This window comes from Electrophorus electricus, chromosome 10, assembly GCF_013358815.1.
Source record: "Electrophorus electricus isolate fEleEle1 chromosome 10, fEleEle1.pri, whole genome shotgun sequence".
Lineage (NCBI taxonomy): Eukaryota > Metazoa > Chordata > Actinopteri > Gymnotiformes > Gymnotidae > Electrophorus > Electrophorus electricus.
Genome location: NC_049544.1, coordinates 457,501 through 473,398, shown reverse-complemented (window position 1 = coordinate 473,398; position 15,898 = coordinate 457,501). Strand labels below are relative to the sequence as shown.

At 46.3% G+C, this 15,898-nt stretch overlaps 1 protein-coding gene across 1 annotated transcript in view; it reads left to right on the top strand.

Annotated features, from left to right (window-relative positions):
• Positions 1-1,823: 1,823 nt before the first annotated feature.
• LOC113590612 (cingulin) overlaps positions 1,824-15,898 on the top strand; it is a 23,952-nt gene continuing 9,877 nt past the window's right edge. The window contains exons 1-8 of the mRNA XM_035530685.1: positions 1,824-1,862; positions 11,096-11,392; positions 11,471-12,032; positions 13,237-13,340; positions 13,570-13,639; positions 15,251-15,366; positions 15,579-15,708; positions 15,796-15,898. The exon at positions 15,796-15,898 is cut by the window's right edge and continues 71 nt beyond it. Coding sequence (XP_035386578.1) covers positions 11,097-11,392; positions 11,471-12,032; positions 13,237-13,340; positions 13,570-13,639; positions 15,251-15,366; positions 15,579-15,708; positions 15,796-15,898 — 1,381 coding nt within the window. The 5' untranslated portion in view covers positions 1,824-1,862; position 11,096. The remainder of the gene's footprint in view (positions 1,863-11,095; positions 11,393-11,470; positions 12,033-13,236; positions 13,341-13,569; positions 13,640-15,250; positions 15,367-15,578; positions 15,709-15,795) is intronic.

Below are 15,898 nucleotides of genomic sequence, written 5' to 3'. Positions count from 1 at the left end.
CGCGAACAACTAGAAAAGCACGCGAGAGCGAGATGAAACTATGCGCGAGAGGCGTTTGACACGGTGAGTATACATTGGGGTCAACATGCGAGCGCAAAAGATATTTTAGAGAGCTAAACACCTGTGTTTTAATTTGTCAAAAAAAGTACATTATCGAAATGTAAATAATTTGTAACACTGCCATTGTTCGAATAGTAAAGTCATATACGCTGGGGGATTGTGGACCACTTCTCACACACACACTCAAACAAATTATTTGCCCTTGAATGCACTATACAAAAAGTAAAAAAAAAAAAAAAAAAAAAAGTTTAGAGAATCATTTTTTAGCTTGCACTCACACCATTCATATGTCGCCATCATACGCCTCCTTTAACCCTGTTATTTATTCATTCTTTGTAAAAGTGCTTGGTTTGATTTTTAAAATATTTAATATTTTATGTTTTGTCACCATTTTGTTTCATTGGTCAATCAATACCCATGTTAAAAAATTGCAGCATGTAACGGTGAGCGATTAGGAGGCGGACGCATGTGCGGAAAAGAGCGAGGTTTATTAGGGGCAAATCCAGAGTCAGAGTCGTTATAGCAGTCCAGGGTCACAGAGCCGACACGGAGAGTACGAGGATACGTGACAAACACACACAAGAAGGCAAACGGGGAGCAGGTTATAACAGAGGCTAGACCAAAACAGGCCAACAAAGACGGGCTTTCAGACTTCCAATACATTCAAACACATAAACGCAATGAAGCAAACAATGAACAGCCAAGACACAGGCAACACGACCGGGTTTAAATACCCGAACTTAACAAGGTAGAAACGAGCGACAGGTGTGGAAAAGTAAACTATGGCACGGAACTAAAATACTCACGCCAGAGCAAACACAGAAGATGGAAGCTGGGACTAACCGGGACACAGCAGAACACGTATTCCCAAGTCTGCGCAATGCAACTAGTATAAACTATGAGTGCTGTGAAGTTTATCTGGTCATAGAACATCTGTATGCTGGGATGGTAAGTGGGGCCGCGAGGTTTCTGTGCAGGTAGTGAACTTGAATATAGGAGGTTATTACTGAATTTGATAATTATTAAACCCAGAAAAGTGCAAACGAATCAAAACTGAGTGTATACGTTGATCACCCCTTCACAGCAGACATCAAAAGCTCTTCGCTCAGATTTGTCTTTAGCTCACAAGCTTTTCAGTCGCTCGCTTGCACTTAGAACTCACTCATTCTCGCGTGTTTTCGGATGCTCGCGTGTATTTCAAATCAAATTAAAAATCAAAATTGATTTCTATAGCACAACAGCCATTGTCACAAAGCAGATTTACAGATGTCCAAGCCCCCAGTGAGTAAGCCAAGGGAGACAGTGGTGAGGAGAAACTCCCTAGAGCTTGAGGAAGAAACCTTGAGAGGAACCAAGACTCAAAGGGGGGGTATCCGCCTCAGCGTGCCAAAAGACCCCACAATAATAACAATTTAAAGAGAAAAATAAACAATAATAAAAAAAAAATCACCAATTAATGTCTAGTCCAACCTTCTAGAGGTCCGAGTCTTGTCCCAATGGTGTGGAGGTGTCCGAGACACCTCCTGAAGGAGGAGAAGGCGTTTGCTTTCTTTCTCTCTCGCACAGCTTTTGCCATAAACGGCGCGTCATACATGGCAACTACACAGTCTGGGTCCGCCCACGACGCTACTTTTAACCAATAGTGTTCCTGCCCCAGGCTGCGCTAGGCGGGGCAGCACCGGCCCGAAAGGTAACAGGTTGTTTTCGGCAGCAGACATCGTCTTCCCGGGAGCTCTGTTGCGCCGGCTTGTCCATCAGCAGGATATTACACGCAACTTACATTTGGAGACTTTTCAGCAACCGTATGTACCTGCGTTAGCTTTTATGGCCTCTGCGTTGTGCGCTGTTAACTTAGTCCGTTAACGTCTCCGAGCTGCGGGGGACGGACTTCTGTCCTGCCAGATTCGGGGTGTTGAGTGTCTACTTCGCTGTGTCTCTGTCGAGCTACGTGGACCACATTACAGTGCATTTAGGTACATTTTAGATCAGGTAGCCTGGCTGGGGAATTGCTCCGTTAATCTTGATTGTTGAAAGCGGACACTAACGTCTAGGGAAAGGAGTCATGCCTAGAAAGAGCAGTGTTGGCAGTTTGGACGTGTTTCTCTCTCTTAAGTGGAAATAGTGCAGCTACCTGGTAGCCGTCGGTGACCCAATCCCACAGCTGGGATACGGAGCCAGAGCTGGGGCTCTCACCTGGGGCTCTCACCTGGGGCTCTCACCTGGGGCTCTCACCTGGGGCTCTCACCTGGGGTTCTACTGACAGAGCTCACATGGTTTAGCTAACCTAGCTAAGTTCACTTGGTGAGATTTAATTAAGAAAACCTAACGCTGATACCTTTTCTGAAAGTGTTGACATTCATACTTCATGGAAACGTTTCAAGCTTAGTGAAGTTTGAGAACAATTAAGCATATAATTATATTTTATTTCATTTCTTCAAAGGGGTAAGAGTCTGTATCTTGGTTTTTTTATTTTTATTTTTTATTTTTTTGTAGTGGTTTCTTTAGAGCAGTGAAACCAGTGAATCATTGCAGATGAATTTGCTGGTTTGTGCCATACCTGAACCCCAGCCCCAGCTAGGCTAGTTCTAATCCCCACCATGGTTTTACACACTGGACACCAACACTCGAGACTTTGATAGCCTTATATTTAATGTGTTCGTAATGTACACTTCCTCTGATCGGTGGTGTTCGGTGTCCTGTGACTAATCTTACCACTGTTATTCTGGTTATTGACTCCTAGAATCGATATGTCACACTGTCTAACGAGACAGGTGTTCACATGGATGTCCAAAACCCCCATACCAACTTGCCTGCTAGCTTCTGTATCTGAGTCTTTGTTGGGTGATCCACACAGGAATGCGAGCTAATGAGCTCTGTGCTCTTTGGGGTGGGCTGGGTGTTGAAATATACTGCCACGGTTACGGTGTTTTGTTAATGGGTTTTTTTTTTTAATCTGTGTCGGCGGGGAAAGAAGAAATGCAGGTTTGTTTGATCATGAAAAGAAGACTGAAGCTCAGATTTCCACCAGGGAATTAAAAAACAACAACAACCAAAGCGTGCTGAGGGAGTTGAGCACCAGGCTAGAGGATGAAGGGGAGATCCTTGGTAAAGCAGACCAGTGAAACCGTGATGGAAAAAACACCACAATATTAGTGGGTTTTCTGTCTGTACTAATAGAGGACATTTTCTTTTCTGAGTGAGTTGTGCTGTAACTCTGGGCGGGACTTTACCTCAGCGAGTGCCAGACCTGTGTGTCCTGCTGCAGTCTTTAGTGACTGCCCGGACAGGCTGTGCTAGGTAGCTAATCTGGGGGTGAGAGCGTCTCCAAATACAGTTAGTTACTAATCTTCAGGCATCTGAACAGACATACCGAGGCCTTAATGACTTTCCAGGTACAACATGGCACCTGCACATGGTGTTCTACCATATTTTGAAGACCCAGTACTTCATTTAACAGTAAAATAAAGACTGTTACAGTGCTGATTTTGAAGTGTAAGCATATTAATTTATCAGAATCCTTCATCTGACGTATTCGTTGTCTATGCAGTGCTTGGTTGAGTTTCCGTGCCTGAGTAATATTTGAAAAATCTTTTAGTTTCTTTTTGTTAAAAGAATGATGCACCGTAGCTTTCTGAAGAAGAAGATCTGGAATGTCTGGCTCCTTGTTTCTGTCCTGCGTAAGAAGCTAATGACAGAGGCGACAGGGAGGAGCGAACGGAGGAGGGAGATTAGGAGTCTGCGAGAAATACAGCCACAGAATCGCATTTTCCCAGGCTTTGGTATGAAAGCTTATTTTTTTTCCGGGACTCCTGGGCTCTGGGACTACACAGTAGCAATCTGTTCACTGTCACTGTTCCTGTTTCTCCTTAATTCTGTTAGACTTTTCACCCCTCAGATCAGGAGAGTGATAATTCAGTTTAAGACATGTAGGCTGAGTGTAGAGGGCCAGTAAGTACTGTGGAGCTGTGGGCTGCGGTCTCCTGAGGGCTGCCCATCTAAAGAAGTGTGTTAGTTGTCCCGTATGTCGTGTGCTGGTGTGGGAGGTGGGCTATGTCAGGGTGCTGGCATCACATACTGCTCCCTCTACTCCAGGGTTCTGATCCAGATCACAGAGACCTTCAGTTGAGCTGCGCTTGTCGCTTTATTTCAGTTCCCAGTGCACATGAATCAGAGTCAAGCAAACAAAATCCTTGATTGAGTTCCTGCATTTTTGCTGGGATTTGGAAAGAAGCCAAAATGTTGCCATTGTAGAAACACGACTGTAGGTGGAGCGGTAGAAACACGACTGTAGGTTGAACTATAAGAACTATAAACTATAAGAACTACTGTAAACTACTGTAATGATAGAAATCCTTTGCTAAATAGGTTAGGGTAGTGTTTTGCTGTCTTGATCTGGTAAACTTATTATTTTTCCATTCAGATATTTGATTCATGTTGAAAGGTGAGAGATTTAATTACCATAATGGTGAGCTAGAGTGTCTGGATGGTGTTCGTCACGTGAGGCCTTGATTTCACCATCTCATGTCCAAATGACTCGTTTGTTTCAAACTGAATATTGTATATAACTCTTCTGAATCTTGTGATGTGTCTGTTGTAACACACTTTAGTACCCTGACTTTACTAGGTCATGGTGTACAATTATGCAAAGGGTGATATTAATCTGTTTACCCAGGCTGATGTCAGTCAGGGGCATTTAGTCTGTGGCTGCAGTAACTTCCTGGTGTTTGCTTACCTTGAAGTTGTGTGCACGCAGGCATGCGTGCGTGCGTGTGTGTGTGTGCGCGCGTGTGTGTGTGTGTGTGTGTGTGCGCGCGCGTGTGTGTGTGCGCGCGCGTGTGTGTGTGCGTGCGCGTGTGCTCAACACACTAGAGTGAGCCAGATGGAGAACACAGAGGGTCAACATTGTGAACATACTTGCCCTTATTTTCTGCCCCACTTCAGTGCAATAAAGGGCCCCATGTTGCTTCTCTTCTCCCCACTGACCCCCCACCACTCCACCCTAGCTCCACCCCTCCCCCTGACCTGTACTGTTTAACCACCTATCAGGGTGTATTGCTGAGAGGGTGAACGTTGTCTCTGTCTGGACACTGATGTGGAAGAAGTGGACCAGACTGGTGTTTCAGCCTTCAGACCACCTGATGACTGACGCTTCACTTGTGTCAGATAATAGTGTCAACACACACGCTGAATGATGAGAGGAACACAAAGCCAACGAGGCAGGGTGCAAAACACACCTCACCCCACCTACCACACCACACAATGACAACTACCCCAACTAACCACACCACACCAACATGTCATATAAGCCTCTACCATGACAACTGCCCCTACTCTGTCCTCTCCATATCAGATTCTGGATGATTCATAATTACCCTGTACTCCATTACCCACTAAGTGAAGCTTGTCTGTTCTCATTCCCTTTACTACTCTAGATCAGGATAAACGCCCTTAAGGTTAGACAAGTAATATTAATGCTAATGTAAGTCATGGTGATGCTAAAGGTGTTAGAAAAGAGAACCTGTGAGTCAGACAATGACTAACATAAAAATAAAAGGGTCATTGTGTAATGGTGTGCGGTAAGGAGGCGGACCCAGTGTGGAGAGGAGTAAGATTTATTGGGGGCAAATCCAGAATCAGAGTTATAAAGGCAGTCCAGGGTCAAAGAGCCAACACGGAGTGTACGGGGATACATGATTAAACAGGACAAGGGCTAGGATACACAAGTAACTAAACACATGGAAGCACACAGAGGAGCAGGCTATAACAGACTAGGAAACACGGAGGCTAGGAACACGAAGGCATGGAATACAAAGAAACAACCATTAGACTAAACATACAAATGCAATAAACTAAACACATTCAATCATCAATGAACAGCCAAAGCAATGGGATCCAGACAGGGTTTAAATACTTGCATACTAGAAATGAGGGACAGGTGTGGAAAATCAAACGGGAGGAGAAAACGAAACCATGGAACAACCAAAAAACACAAGACAGGGAAAACTTGGAATACGGGAAGGACTGATCGTGACACATTGTCTCTAGTGTAGATGCGTACTGTCTTTTCTGTCAGGTGTGTAATGTGTGTTTTGAGCAGGAGGACGCAGGTCTGTGTGTTCAGTTACGTGAGAACATACGGTCGCTGTTTCACCTACAATTTGCATATTGTGAGTTGAAAGTGAATTCCATTGACATTATTAATATTAATGAAGCATTCCATGCATAGTTAAATGTGAGGTATATGAGCACAGGTGATTGGGTGATCCAGAAGTGCTGGGTTTATTGGTCCTCCTGTAAGGTGATTGCATCTGCTTCATCTGTTCTGCTACTTGTCATGTCTGTAGGGGAAATAACAATGTTAATCTACAAAAAATACATCCAATTTAATGTTATTTTGTCAGTGTTTTAAAATGACTACTTTTTGGGACTTTTTTTAAATTGTTTGTTTGGTTTTTTTGCATTGTTCTAAAGGAAGGTACTGACAAAAATGACCTAAAAGCTGTCACAGGGCGTAATAAAGTGAAATAAATGAACTTTAAAGCACTGTGAAATGAGGGCACTTTCCTCAATATTACCAGAACGTCTGATTCCAAGCCAGAGGCAGTAGTGGTGAGGAAAAACTCCCTGAGGCCTGGGAACCGAGCTGTGAGCGACCAACGAGCGCCTTCCATCAGCCGTCGCCTGTGCGCGTTTACACTCGATTATGGGCGATGAACAGCGTGCCTGTGCAGGAGACAATCATTAGTCAGATTGATCTGTCTCCCTCGTGGCAGAACGCTGGTTCAACATGCTCGTTTGGCCAAAGCAGTACTGATGACGACATTCAGCGGGAGGACCAACCCAGTCGGGTTAATGTGTCCCTCTGCCTAACAGAAATGACAGGGACCCTCGTCTGGTTGGCAGCGGACACCTCAACGGAACTGAAATGAGATCAAATGAGAAAGAAAGAAAGAACCGGGCAGCAAGCACAAGCAGACAGTAGAGGTCTGTTGTGGGCTGCTGAAAGTCCTAGCCTGGCTTCAATCGTTACAGGGGCGTGCGAAACCCATCTGGCACAGGACTGACCTGGGAACAGCTGTCCAGTCGGACTTGATGTTCTGGGATGTGGTGGTGTCATTCCTGGGGTCTGATGGACCCACTCCTCCAGCAGAGGAGGCTCACAGTCCTAACTGACCCTTCACTAGTGCAACAGCCTCGGTTGTTCGCCTTCCATATTTCTCTTTTTTGTTGTCAGTTTCTGGTATTTTTCCAACTTTTCATGTTCCTTCCTTTGGATGTTTCCATCACTTGGGAATACCACATCTATTACCAATTTTTCTGCGTCTTTTCTTCTCGCACAGTGGCTACTTCTGCTCGACTGTGTCACTACTTGACATGTTCCTTGTTCCCTGTACATGTCCCCTGTCATGTCTCTCACATGGTTCCTGTCCCCTGTCATGTCTCTCACATGGTTCCTGTCCCCTGTCATGTCTCTCACATGGTTCCTGTCCCCTGTCATGTCTCTCACATGGTCCTGTCCCCTGTCATGTCTCTCACATGGTCCTGTCCCCTGTCATGTCTCTCACATGATCCTGTCCCCTGTCATGTCTCTCACATGGTCCCTGTGACGTTGTCGTCTCTCTTTGTGTTTGTGTTCCCTGCAGTCTGAATCTTGGGTCTTGTCTGGTGCTTTGATTTACAGAGTGTTTAGTGTTTGTTCTGAGCTGCTGTGATGAGTGTCTGTGTGCTGGTCTTCACTCCTGCCTTGTCTACCTGTTGGTTGGATCGTCTTATGGTTCTAGAACTCCAGAAGCACTTTGCTTGCACAGTTGAAGGAGCTCTATCTGAAAAGTCCAGTTTATGTAGAAACCTCATGAACTACACTGGCGGAACTTCACTGAGGGAACTACACTGCTAAACTAGTCCAATCTGTACTTTGAGTACTTGAGGTTCAAAGTACTAATCAACTCGAAACACCATGCTTCAAGTCTCATGCAAGACAAGCATGGAGACTATTTTCTGTCCTGTTCTCAGATGGTGGAATGAACGTCTTTAAACACACTGAAGTCCCGTCTATTCACGAAGTATTTAAATGTCCACTGACCTTGCTCTTATGTTGACTAACTGAAGCTCTCGTACTCATTGTAGGGTATTGCTTATTGTTTGTTACACTGATAATGTTGACTAACAAACTCTAGTACTTATTGTTTATTGCACTGATGTCTGTTATAGAGCTTATATGTATTTTGTACTTCTAGTCATGAACACTGATCCCTGTATTCTACAGTATTCTAGTTCATTGGTATGTTGGACTCTAACCTACTGTACTGTACTAGGATGTGTTCTATGAGGAAATGACAAAGCACTTTTGGAAGTCGCTCTGGATAAGAGAGGCTGATTAGTGCCAAACCTCCAGCACTGTGGCCCCTGCTTGGTTAGTCACAAGAGATTCTTTCACAAACTCTTTTAACACATCTCATTGGCTGCCAGCTGCACTGACCTAAATTGTCAAGTGCTTGATTGGACTGGTTCGCTCTCTCTCTGTCTCTCTCTCTCTGCACTAAGTTTCACGCTGCCTGATGGGTGTGTGAAGGCTACAGGAAGTTGGTAGTGTTTGAGCATGTCCGTACCAGAGAGAAGACTGGTGTCAGCCATAAGAGGACGTGCAGTGTGTAATATGTTGCTGTTTATTATCTTCCATGAAGAGGAAATGGGAGTGAGAGTGAGTGTGCGTGAGGGATAAGTACAGGTGTGTCTCTCTTTATCACGGCAGTGAACTTTGATCAGCACAGACCTACTCTTTCATCCAGACACTCTTTGATTATGTTGCTGTCTGATACTCTGTAAATCTGATCTTTTGCTTTGTAAACAACCATATCTGTTCTTCACGAATCCGTCATGCTCACCTTACGCGATAAAGAGCACACAGGTGTCATAACACGGTCGAAAGCACAGAAACCGTTCAGCTCCGAGAACAAAAGCAGATGGTGTCTAGTCCGAGTCCAGAGCTGTAGGTGTATGATCTGAATCCTCAGCACACCAGTCCGCCCCCTGATGCGTGCTCCACGACCCCTGAACTCGGAGCAGGTAGTAATGAAGATGAACCAGACTGGTTATAGTGGGCTGTTGTCCTTAAACCCTGACCTCTCTAATAAGAGCATTTACCTTTAGATTCTCTCTGGGTAAACGTGAGCAGTACTAACCATTGGTGCAACTAACTCATTATTCAATGAGCTGAGTCTCCTGGTCAGAAGTGGCTCATGAATAATTAAGTACTCTGTACTTTAGGAGTGTAGCTTTTTGGTTTGGCATTGGTGTAACTTGCACACCACAAAGAGAGATATGATCAGACATTAACATTTTAGTTTAACAATGGGCGCCTTGGTACCGCACTGCAGAGTGTGAGCACACATGCCCATCCAAAGACAGTGAAATCTTCTCCCAATATAAAACCACTTCTCCCAGTATAACCAGTTCCAGTATGTGGGGGTTGAAGTGCGTTGGTGCTTTTAGTGTTTTAGTGGTTAATGAGTAATGGAGGAAACCGAAAGGCTCCATGTGAGTGTGTGTGTGTGTGTGTGTGTGTGTGTGAGTGTGCATCAGAGTTCAGACTGCAGCCGTGTGTTTGCTGTGAAATCACCCAGGCTGGCAGGAACCAGACACACCTGCCTTTGAGTTTGACAACACATTGAAACTGACAACCTCTTGCAGATTGTGAAGCACTTGTTGAGCTGTGGTTTTGTAAGAACACTGGGTCAGTGTACACCTCACGTCCCCAGTCCTACACACACTGTGTAAGAACCCTAAAAAAAGTGTGCTCCGAGAACATACTTCAAGCTTAGATTTTATGACTAGCCTTGAAAAGTACCTTGAGCCTGGAGGGTTTTCACAAAATATATCTGACCAGGTCTGAGTAAAGTCTGATCAAATATGTCTGACTGCTCGGGTCTCGGGAAATATGTCTGACTGCTCGGGTTTGTGGATTGTTTGGAACTGAACCACTGCTACTGGACTCTGTTATAGTTTTATTAAAGCACACTAGTTTGTCCACAGACCGCACTATTATTGTGTATTATACACAATTCTTATTATGTATTATGTTATTATAACTATATAAATAATAATACATATTAATTAGAACTATTGTCATGATAGAACAATATATACGCAAATAAAGTTTACTTAAAACTGCTGCAGTTATGTTTGTAAATCACGATAATTTATTAAATTATTTATCCCCAGCATCAAAGGCATCAAACACCAGGTATATTTATGGTATCAACAGCTCCAATAAATGTGTACTGGAGAAATCCACATGTGCGTGCGTATGTTTGTGCGTGCGTGCGTGTGTGCGTACAATCCATCGCCCGATTTGTTGGCCAGGTCAATGACTCAAGGTGTTGAAGTTCAGGTCGTCCCTCAGACGTGGGCTGGAATGTTTCCATTACCCACAGGCACACGGTTAACATTTCAGACATAAGGAGAAAACAGAAAGTCTTTAGGCTGTAGTCTGTCCATCGACCTGTCCATTGGCCTGCTGTAGTCAGTGTGCCCTGTAAAGCACATTATAGCTGCCGTCACAGTTTCAGCTCCCAGGAGGCATGTTTTCTCTGTCGTGGCAGTCAGAGATAAAGGAGAAATGACCAATATCTGTTTATTTACAGAGTAATGGAATGTCTAGATTAGTTGTCTTACTGCATTGTGGATATCACGGAATGTGATATGTCCATGCAGAATTCCAAAGTTAAAGCCTGCATCTGGATTGTGCAGTACTAACATCGGCCTGGTAAAGGGATAAGGGAGTGGTGTCAGGGGCTTGGAGAGAGAGGTGTGGATAAGAGAATACAGACACATGATTGTGTTTTCAATATAAATGTTGGGTTTTTTGTTTCATTGCAGTGCTCTGATTTTCTGGTGTTTCTGGTGTTTCTCCTTTGACACACACACACCTTTGACACTGTTTGGCATTGAACACATCTGTGCCTGAGTCATTCTGAATATTTTACAAATCGTGCTTTTAATACTAATTTTAGTTTTTCCTTCCATTGTCTTTCAGCATGTCCACATCCGCTTCCGTCCGGAAGACCCCGGTGGATTACGGGGTGCAGATCCGGTTCATAAAGGACCTGCATGACACGGGTGGTGCTACCAGGAGCGGGTCTGGGTCCCGGCGAGAGGCCTCGGCTAAGCCCTCGGCTAAGCCCTCGGCTAAGCCCTCGGCTAAGCCCTCGTCCCGCTACGGCGTGGCTGTGCGGGTGCAGGGCATTGCGGGTCACCCCTACGTGGTGCTGAAGGAGGGGGAGAAGGGCGACTCGTATGGCGTGCAGCTCCGAAGCCAACCGCACCTGCCCAGGTGAGAGGAAGTGAGCAGGACGTCCTGAGAACGCACAACTTCCATAGTGTTTATACCTCTGTTTGTTGGACCTGTCAGGACGACGGACGAGGGGTCGGCTCAGGATCCGCACCCGTTTGCGACGGCGCCGGATGTCTCCCTGCGCCGCGCCCAGTCGCACGGCTCCCTGCTGGACCGGGACGGCGTCCCCGACGACTTTGGCCAAGAATTCGGCCGGCCGCCCGGCGACGGTCACTCGGGGAGCTACGGGAGCCTGGACACAGTGTGCGGCGTCCCACCCGCCGCCGGCCGTTGGGGCGGGTCACTCCAGGCCGGTCTGAACGGCTCGTCGGAGCGCTACCGCGCCACGCCGGCTCCGGGCCTCCGGATGCCGGCCCATAGGCCGGTCAGCAGGTTCAACGCAGGTGCTGAACAGGCTGCTGTGGTGGGAGGCTCCACTAGAGGGAGCACTCCCACTCACGACTCAGCAAGTAGGCCTCACCTTGGCTCCTCTGCCCCTCCCCCTGCCCAGAACACATACTCCTCCCTTCCTGCAGCCTCTACGCCGGCTTCAGGTTATAGCAGCATGGGGCGGGGCTCCGGATCTGTCGCCAAGGTGACAGCCATGCCTTCCGCTGGCTTAGTCTGTGTGGATTCACATGTAAGTGACCGTAGCTGAAATTAAGCGTAGTTGTGTAGCCGGCAAACTAGAGCAAATCACAAGTTTTTAAATGTATTTTTATTACAGAACCAGTGAAGTCTGGTTAATATTGTTTCAGAGAACTTGATCAGGACATTGGTGATCTTTTTCTCCAATGTGTCTTTTAAATTAAATTTTGAACTCTTACCTTGTAGGCTACACCAAATGCCTGTGTGCTTTTATGCCTTTGCACCTGCACATTTCAGTAGCTTGTTCTGTACATTGGTAGCTCCGTGGTTAAAGTGCTTGACTTGTAATCAGAAGGTTGCCAGTACAAATCCCACCACTGCCAAGTTGCCACTGTTGGGCCCCTGAGCAAGCTCCTTAACCCTCAATTACTAAAGTTGTACTCAGTCATAATTGTAAGTCGCTTTGTATAAAAGCGTCAGATAAATGTACATATTTTTAGCATTTATCTGACAACTTGAGTAATTGAGGGTTAAGGGTATTGTTTAGGGATCCAACAGTGGAAACTTGTCAGTGGTGGGACTTGAACTGGCAGCCTTCTGATTACTAGTCCAGTACCTTCACCACTGAGACTCCACTGCCCACTGCCGTTTTGATTCTCTGAGGTCCACACTGTGTACCTGAGCCAGCGGGTCTCGGTTGGTAAACTATCACAGTAATGGCCTGTTGCTCACTGTCTCTACTGAACCTGGATGTAACTATAACAGGTCAGAAACAGCCAATCCATCACGCTGGTCCATGTCCTCCAGAAAACGTGATCCGTCCTGATTTAGTGTAGCAGTGTCTGCTTACAGGACCTGAACTCAGATTACAGTGTAGAGTAACGGACTGTAACCTACTGCAAGAATACATTAAGGGTCTTGTCTTATAAATTTTTGTGTGTGTGTGTGTGTGTGTGTGTGTGTGTGTGTGTGTGTGTGTGTGTGTGTGTGTGTGTGTGTGTGTTAAAAGGGTCTCTGGGGGCAGTGTTACTCAGTGGTTAAGGTACTTGACTTGTAACTGGAAGGTTGCTGGTTCAATCCCCACCACTGCCAGGGTGTCACTGTTGGGCCCCTGAGCAAGACCCTTAACCCTCAACTGCTCAAGTTGTACTCTGTCATAATTTTAAGTTGCTTTGGATAAAAGTGTCAGATAAATGTGTGTGTGCATGCTCTTTATCATCTCCTGTAAATTTTCAGTCTCTGATTTCTGTCTGCAGGTGACTCCTGACCTTTTGATGGGCCAGGGTCAGAGTTCAGGGCCAGACTTGGCGACTGAGGCAGATCAGATGCACCAGCTTGTCTACGGTGTCTTGCGACAGGGGTGCTCCAATATTCTCTTATCGTCTAAATACAAGTCCTGTCTCAATTTAGTTCAGATGGAGTAACCGTAGATTACACACAGATTACATTTCATTCCAGATTACATTCCTTTAATTCCAGATGTTGTGTGTTTTCTTCTGCTGAAAGGCTGTAGTTTAAACCCGAGTGCTTCCACAGTGGACGTGATGGACCCGTCCAGTGCTAACTGTGTCCCTGGTGTCTGTTCTCAGGAGCAGCGAGAGTGATGGGGCCATTACACGACGTGCCCGACTCATCTGTGACAGGATCCGCCAGCTCCAGGTAACCCGCGTTTACACTGACCTTAGTCGTGAGCGCAGAGACCCTAGTGTAGAGGTCCAGGATGGTTCCCTGTTTGGCCCGACACACAGGACATGGGCCCAGTGTCGGAGGTCAAAGCAGATGCACATGACTAGACTGCATTTGTATTTCAGCTGCATCAGAAGTGAGACCTGAATTCTGTGCTGGACAGACAGCAAGTCCAGCATGTGCACATTAGCAGTGACGTCAGCAGGCTGAAACCTCTGCCCACTCCTTACACAGAACACACACACACCAACAGCACACGGAAAATGTCCCTTATGCCTGCATTTGGATTATAATGCATAGTGTATATTTTGTCCACAAGATGCTAAAGGTGTGTGTATGTGTGTATGTATGTATGTGTGTGTATGTATGTGTGTGTATGTATGTGTGTGTATGTATGTATGTGTGTGTGTATGTGTGTGTGTATGTGTGTGTGTGTGTGTGTGTGTGTATGTGTGTGTTTGTTAATAGAAGTGCCATGAAACCTCTTATCAGTTAAATCATTCAGTAGCCTCGTCTAAATCTCCAAATCCTTATTTGCATTGTTTGAAAGCCTAAAACATCACAGTCTTGTGGTGTCAGTGTTGTGAAGGAACACTCGGGCTGTGTGTTATTAATGCAGAATAACACGTTAAGGTCTTTCATCACTGCTGCTCCCTCTAATGAAGGAGAGACCAGCAAGCTGATTGGTATTTCTCACCACGTCTCTCCAGCTCCTCTGGCCGAGTTGGCACAGCTTAGACGGCCATCACATTAATGGCTGTGGGAGACTTGGCACCACTCCCTGTGCCATGTTGAGCTGGCAGCAGACACAGGAGCACTTACAACAGCACTCACTCTCTCACACACACACACACACACTTACAGAGGCTACTCTGGCTGATGGCTCATGGCAGAAGTTCGTGGTTAATCTGTGGGATGAGAGCAGTGTGTAGAATTTGCAGTCAGTCAAGATAAAGTGATGAGGCCTCGGAATAGTCTGCACACCTGATGGACTGAGATGCCTTCTTGCGGTCTTTTATTCTGAAAACTCCATCTGGATTATAGTAGGGGTGTAACGTCACGTGAGTTCCTCCAGAACCTTCACATATGGACATTACAGTTGGACGGATGCAGTCATACGGAGAAGCCCAGGTGTGAAAACGCACGAGCATAACGTGGAATCAAATTTCCCCCAAACATTAAGATGTAAGCATCCCATTGGCTCAGCTCAGCTCAGCTGGTGTCTGAGGAATAGAGGAGAGTGTTGGCTTTTTGGCAGTTGTGTCTCCCTCCAGTAGTAAGAGTCACTCGTGAGGAACGTGCACTCTGCAGGCCATGACACAGCAGTCATGGGATCATGTCTTAATGTGCTCATTTGACATGGTTCACCACGTTAGGGGCTTTCCACTGGGTTGAACTACTGCAGCCGTCCTGTCTAATGACCTGAGTGAAAATAATAACCCTCTGCCCCGCCCCGTCTAGGTGTTTAAGTGTCTGTGAGAAGTTTATGACTGCCCATGTAGATTTCCCATGCTCTGACCCCTCTTACCAGGTGCTCTGACCCCTGTTACCAGGTGCTTTGACCTCTGTGACCTCTGTTACCAGGTGACCAGGCTGGACTCTGGCCTTAAGGCGGAGCTTGAGCAGTGTCTGGATGAAAAACTTCAACTGCAGGAGGAACTGAGCAGGAAGAAGACTGATCTAGATCACACACACTCGGAGTAAGACACACACATACACACACACACAGTCACACACATACACACACACACACACACACACACACGTGCGCGCACTCCCTGTCACACTCCCTTCTGTTTCAGTGTACACACATGCACACTTTTTATACATATTGTGTAATTTCCACAAATAAAACCTCTGTATGATTGATCAGTAAGAACAGGGACGTGTGTGTGTGTGTGTCCTCCCGCAGGCTGGCCCAAGTACGCATGGAGTGTGAGACTGCAGCACGGCAGGTCCGACAGCTGGAGGATGAGGTGGTGTGTGTGCAGGAGGGTCTGAGGAGGGAGATGGAGGCCCATGCGCAGAGTGCCGCCACACACGTGGGACACACTCACAGCCCTTTGCAGTGGAGACTTCAGGGGTAACGGGATTGCAGTGTAAGTGTGTGCGTGTGTGTGTGTGCGCAGGAGGAGCTGGCGGAGGTGCAGGACACTTTGAGGCAAAAGGAAAGGGAGCTCACTGCCCTGAAGGGGGCGCTGAAGAATGAGGTGGCCACACATGACAGAGAGA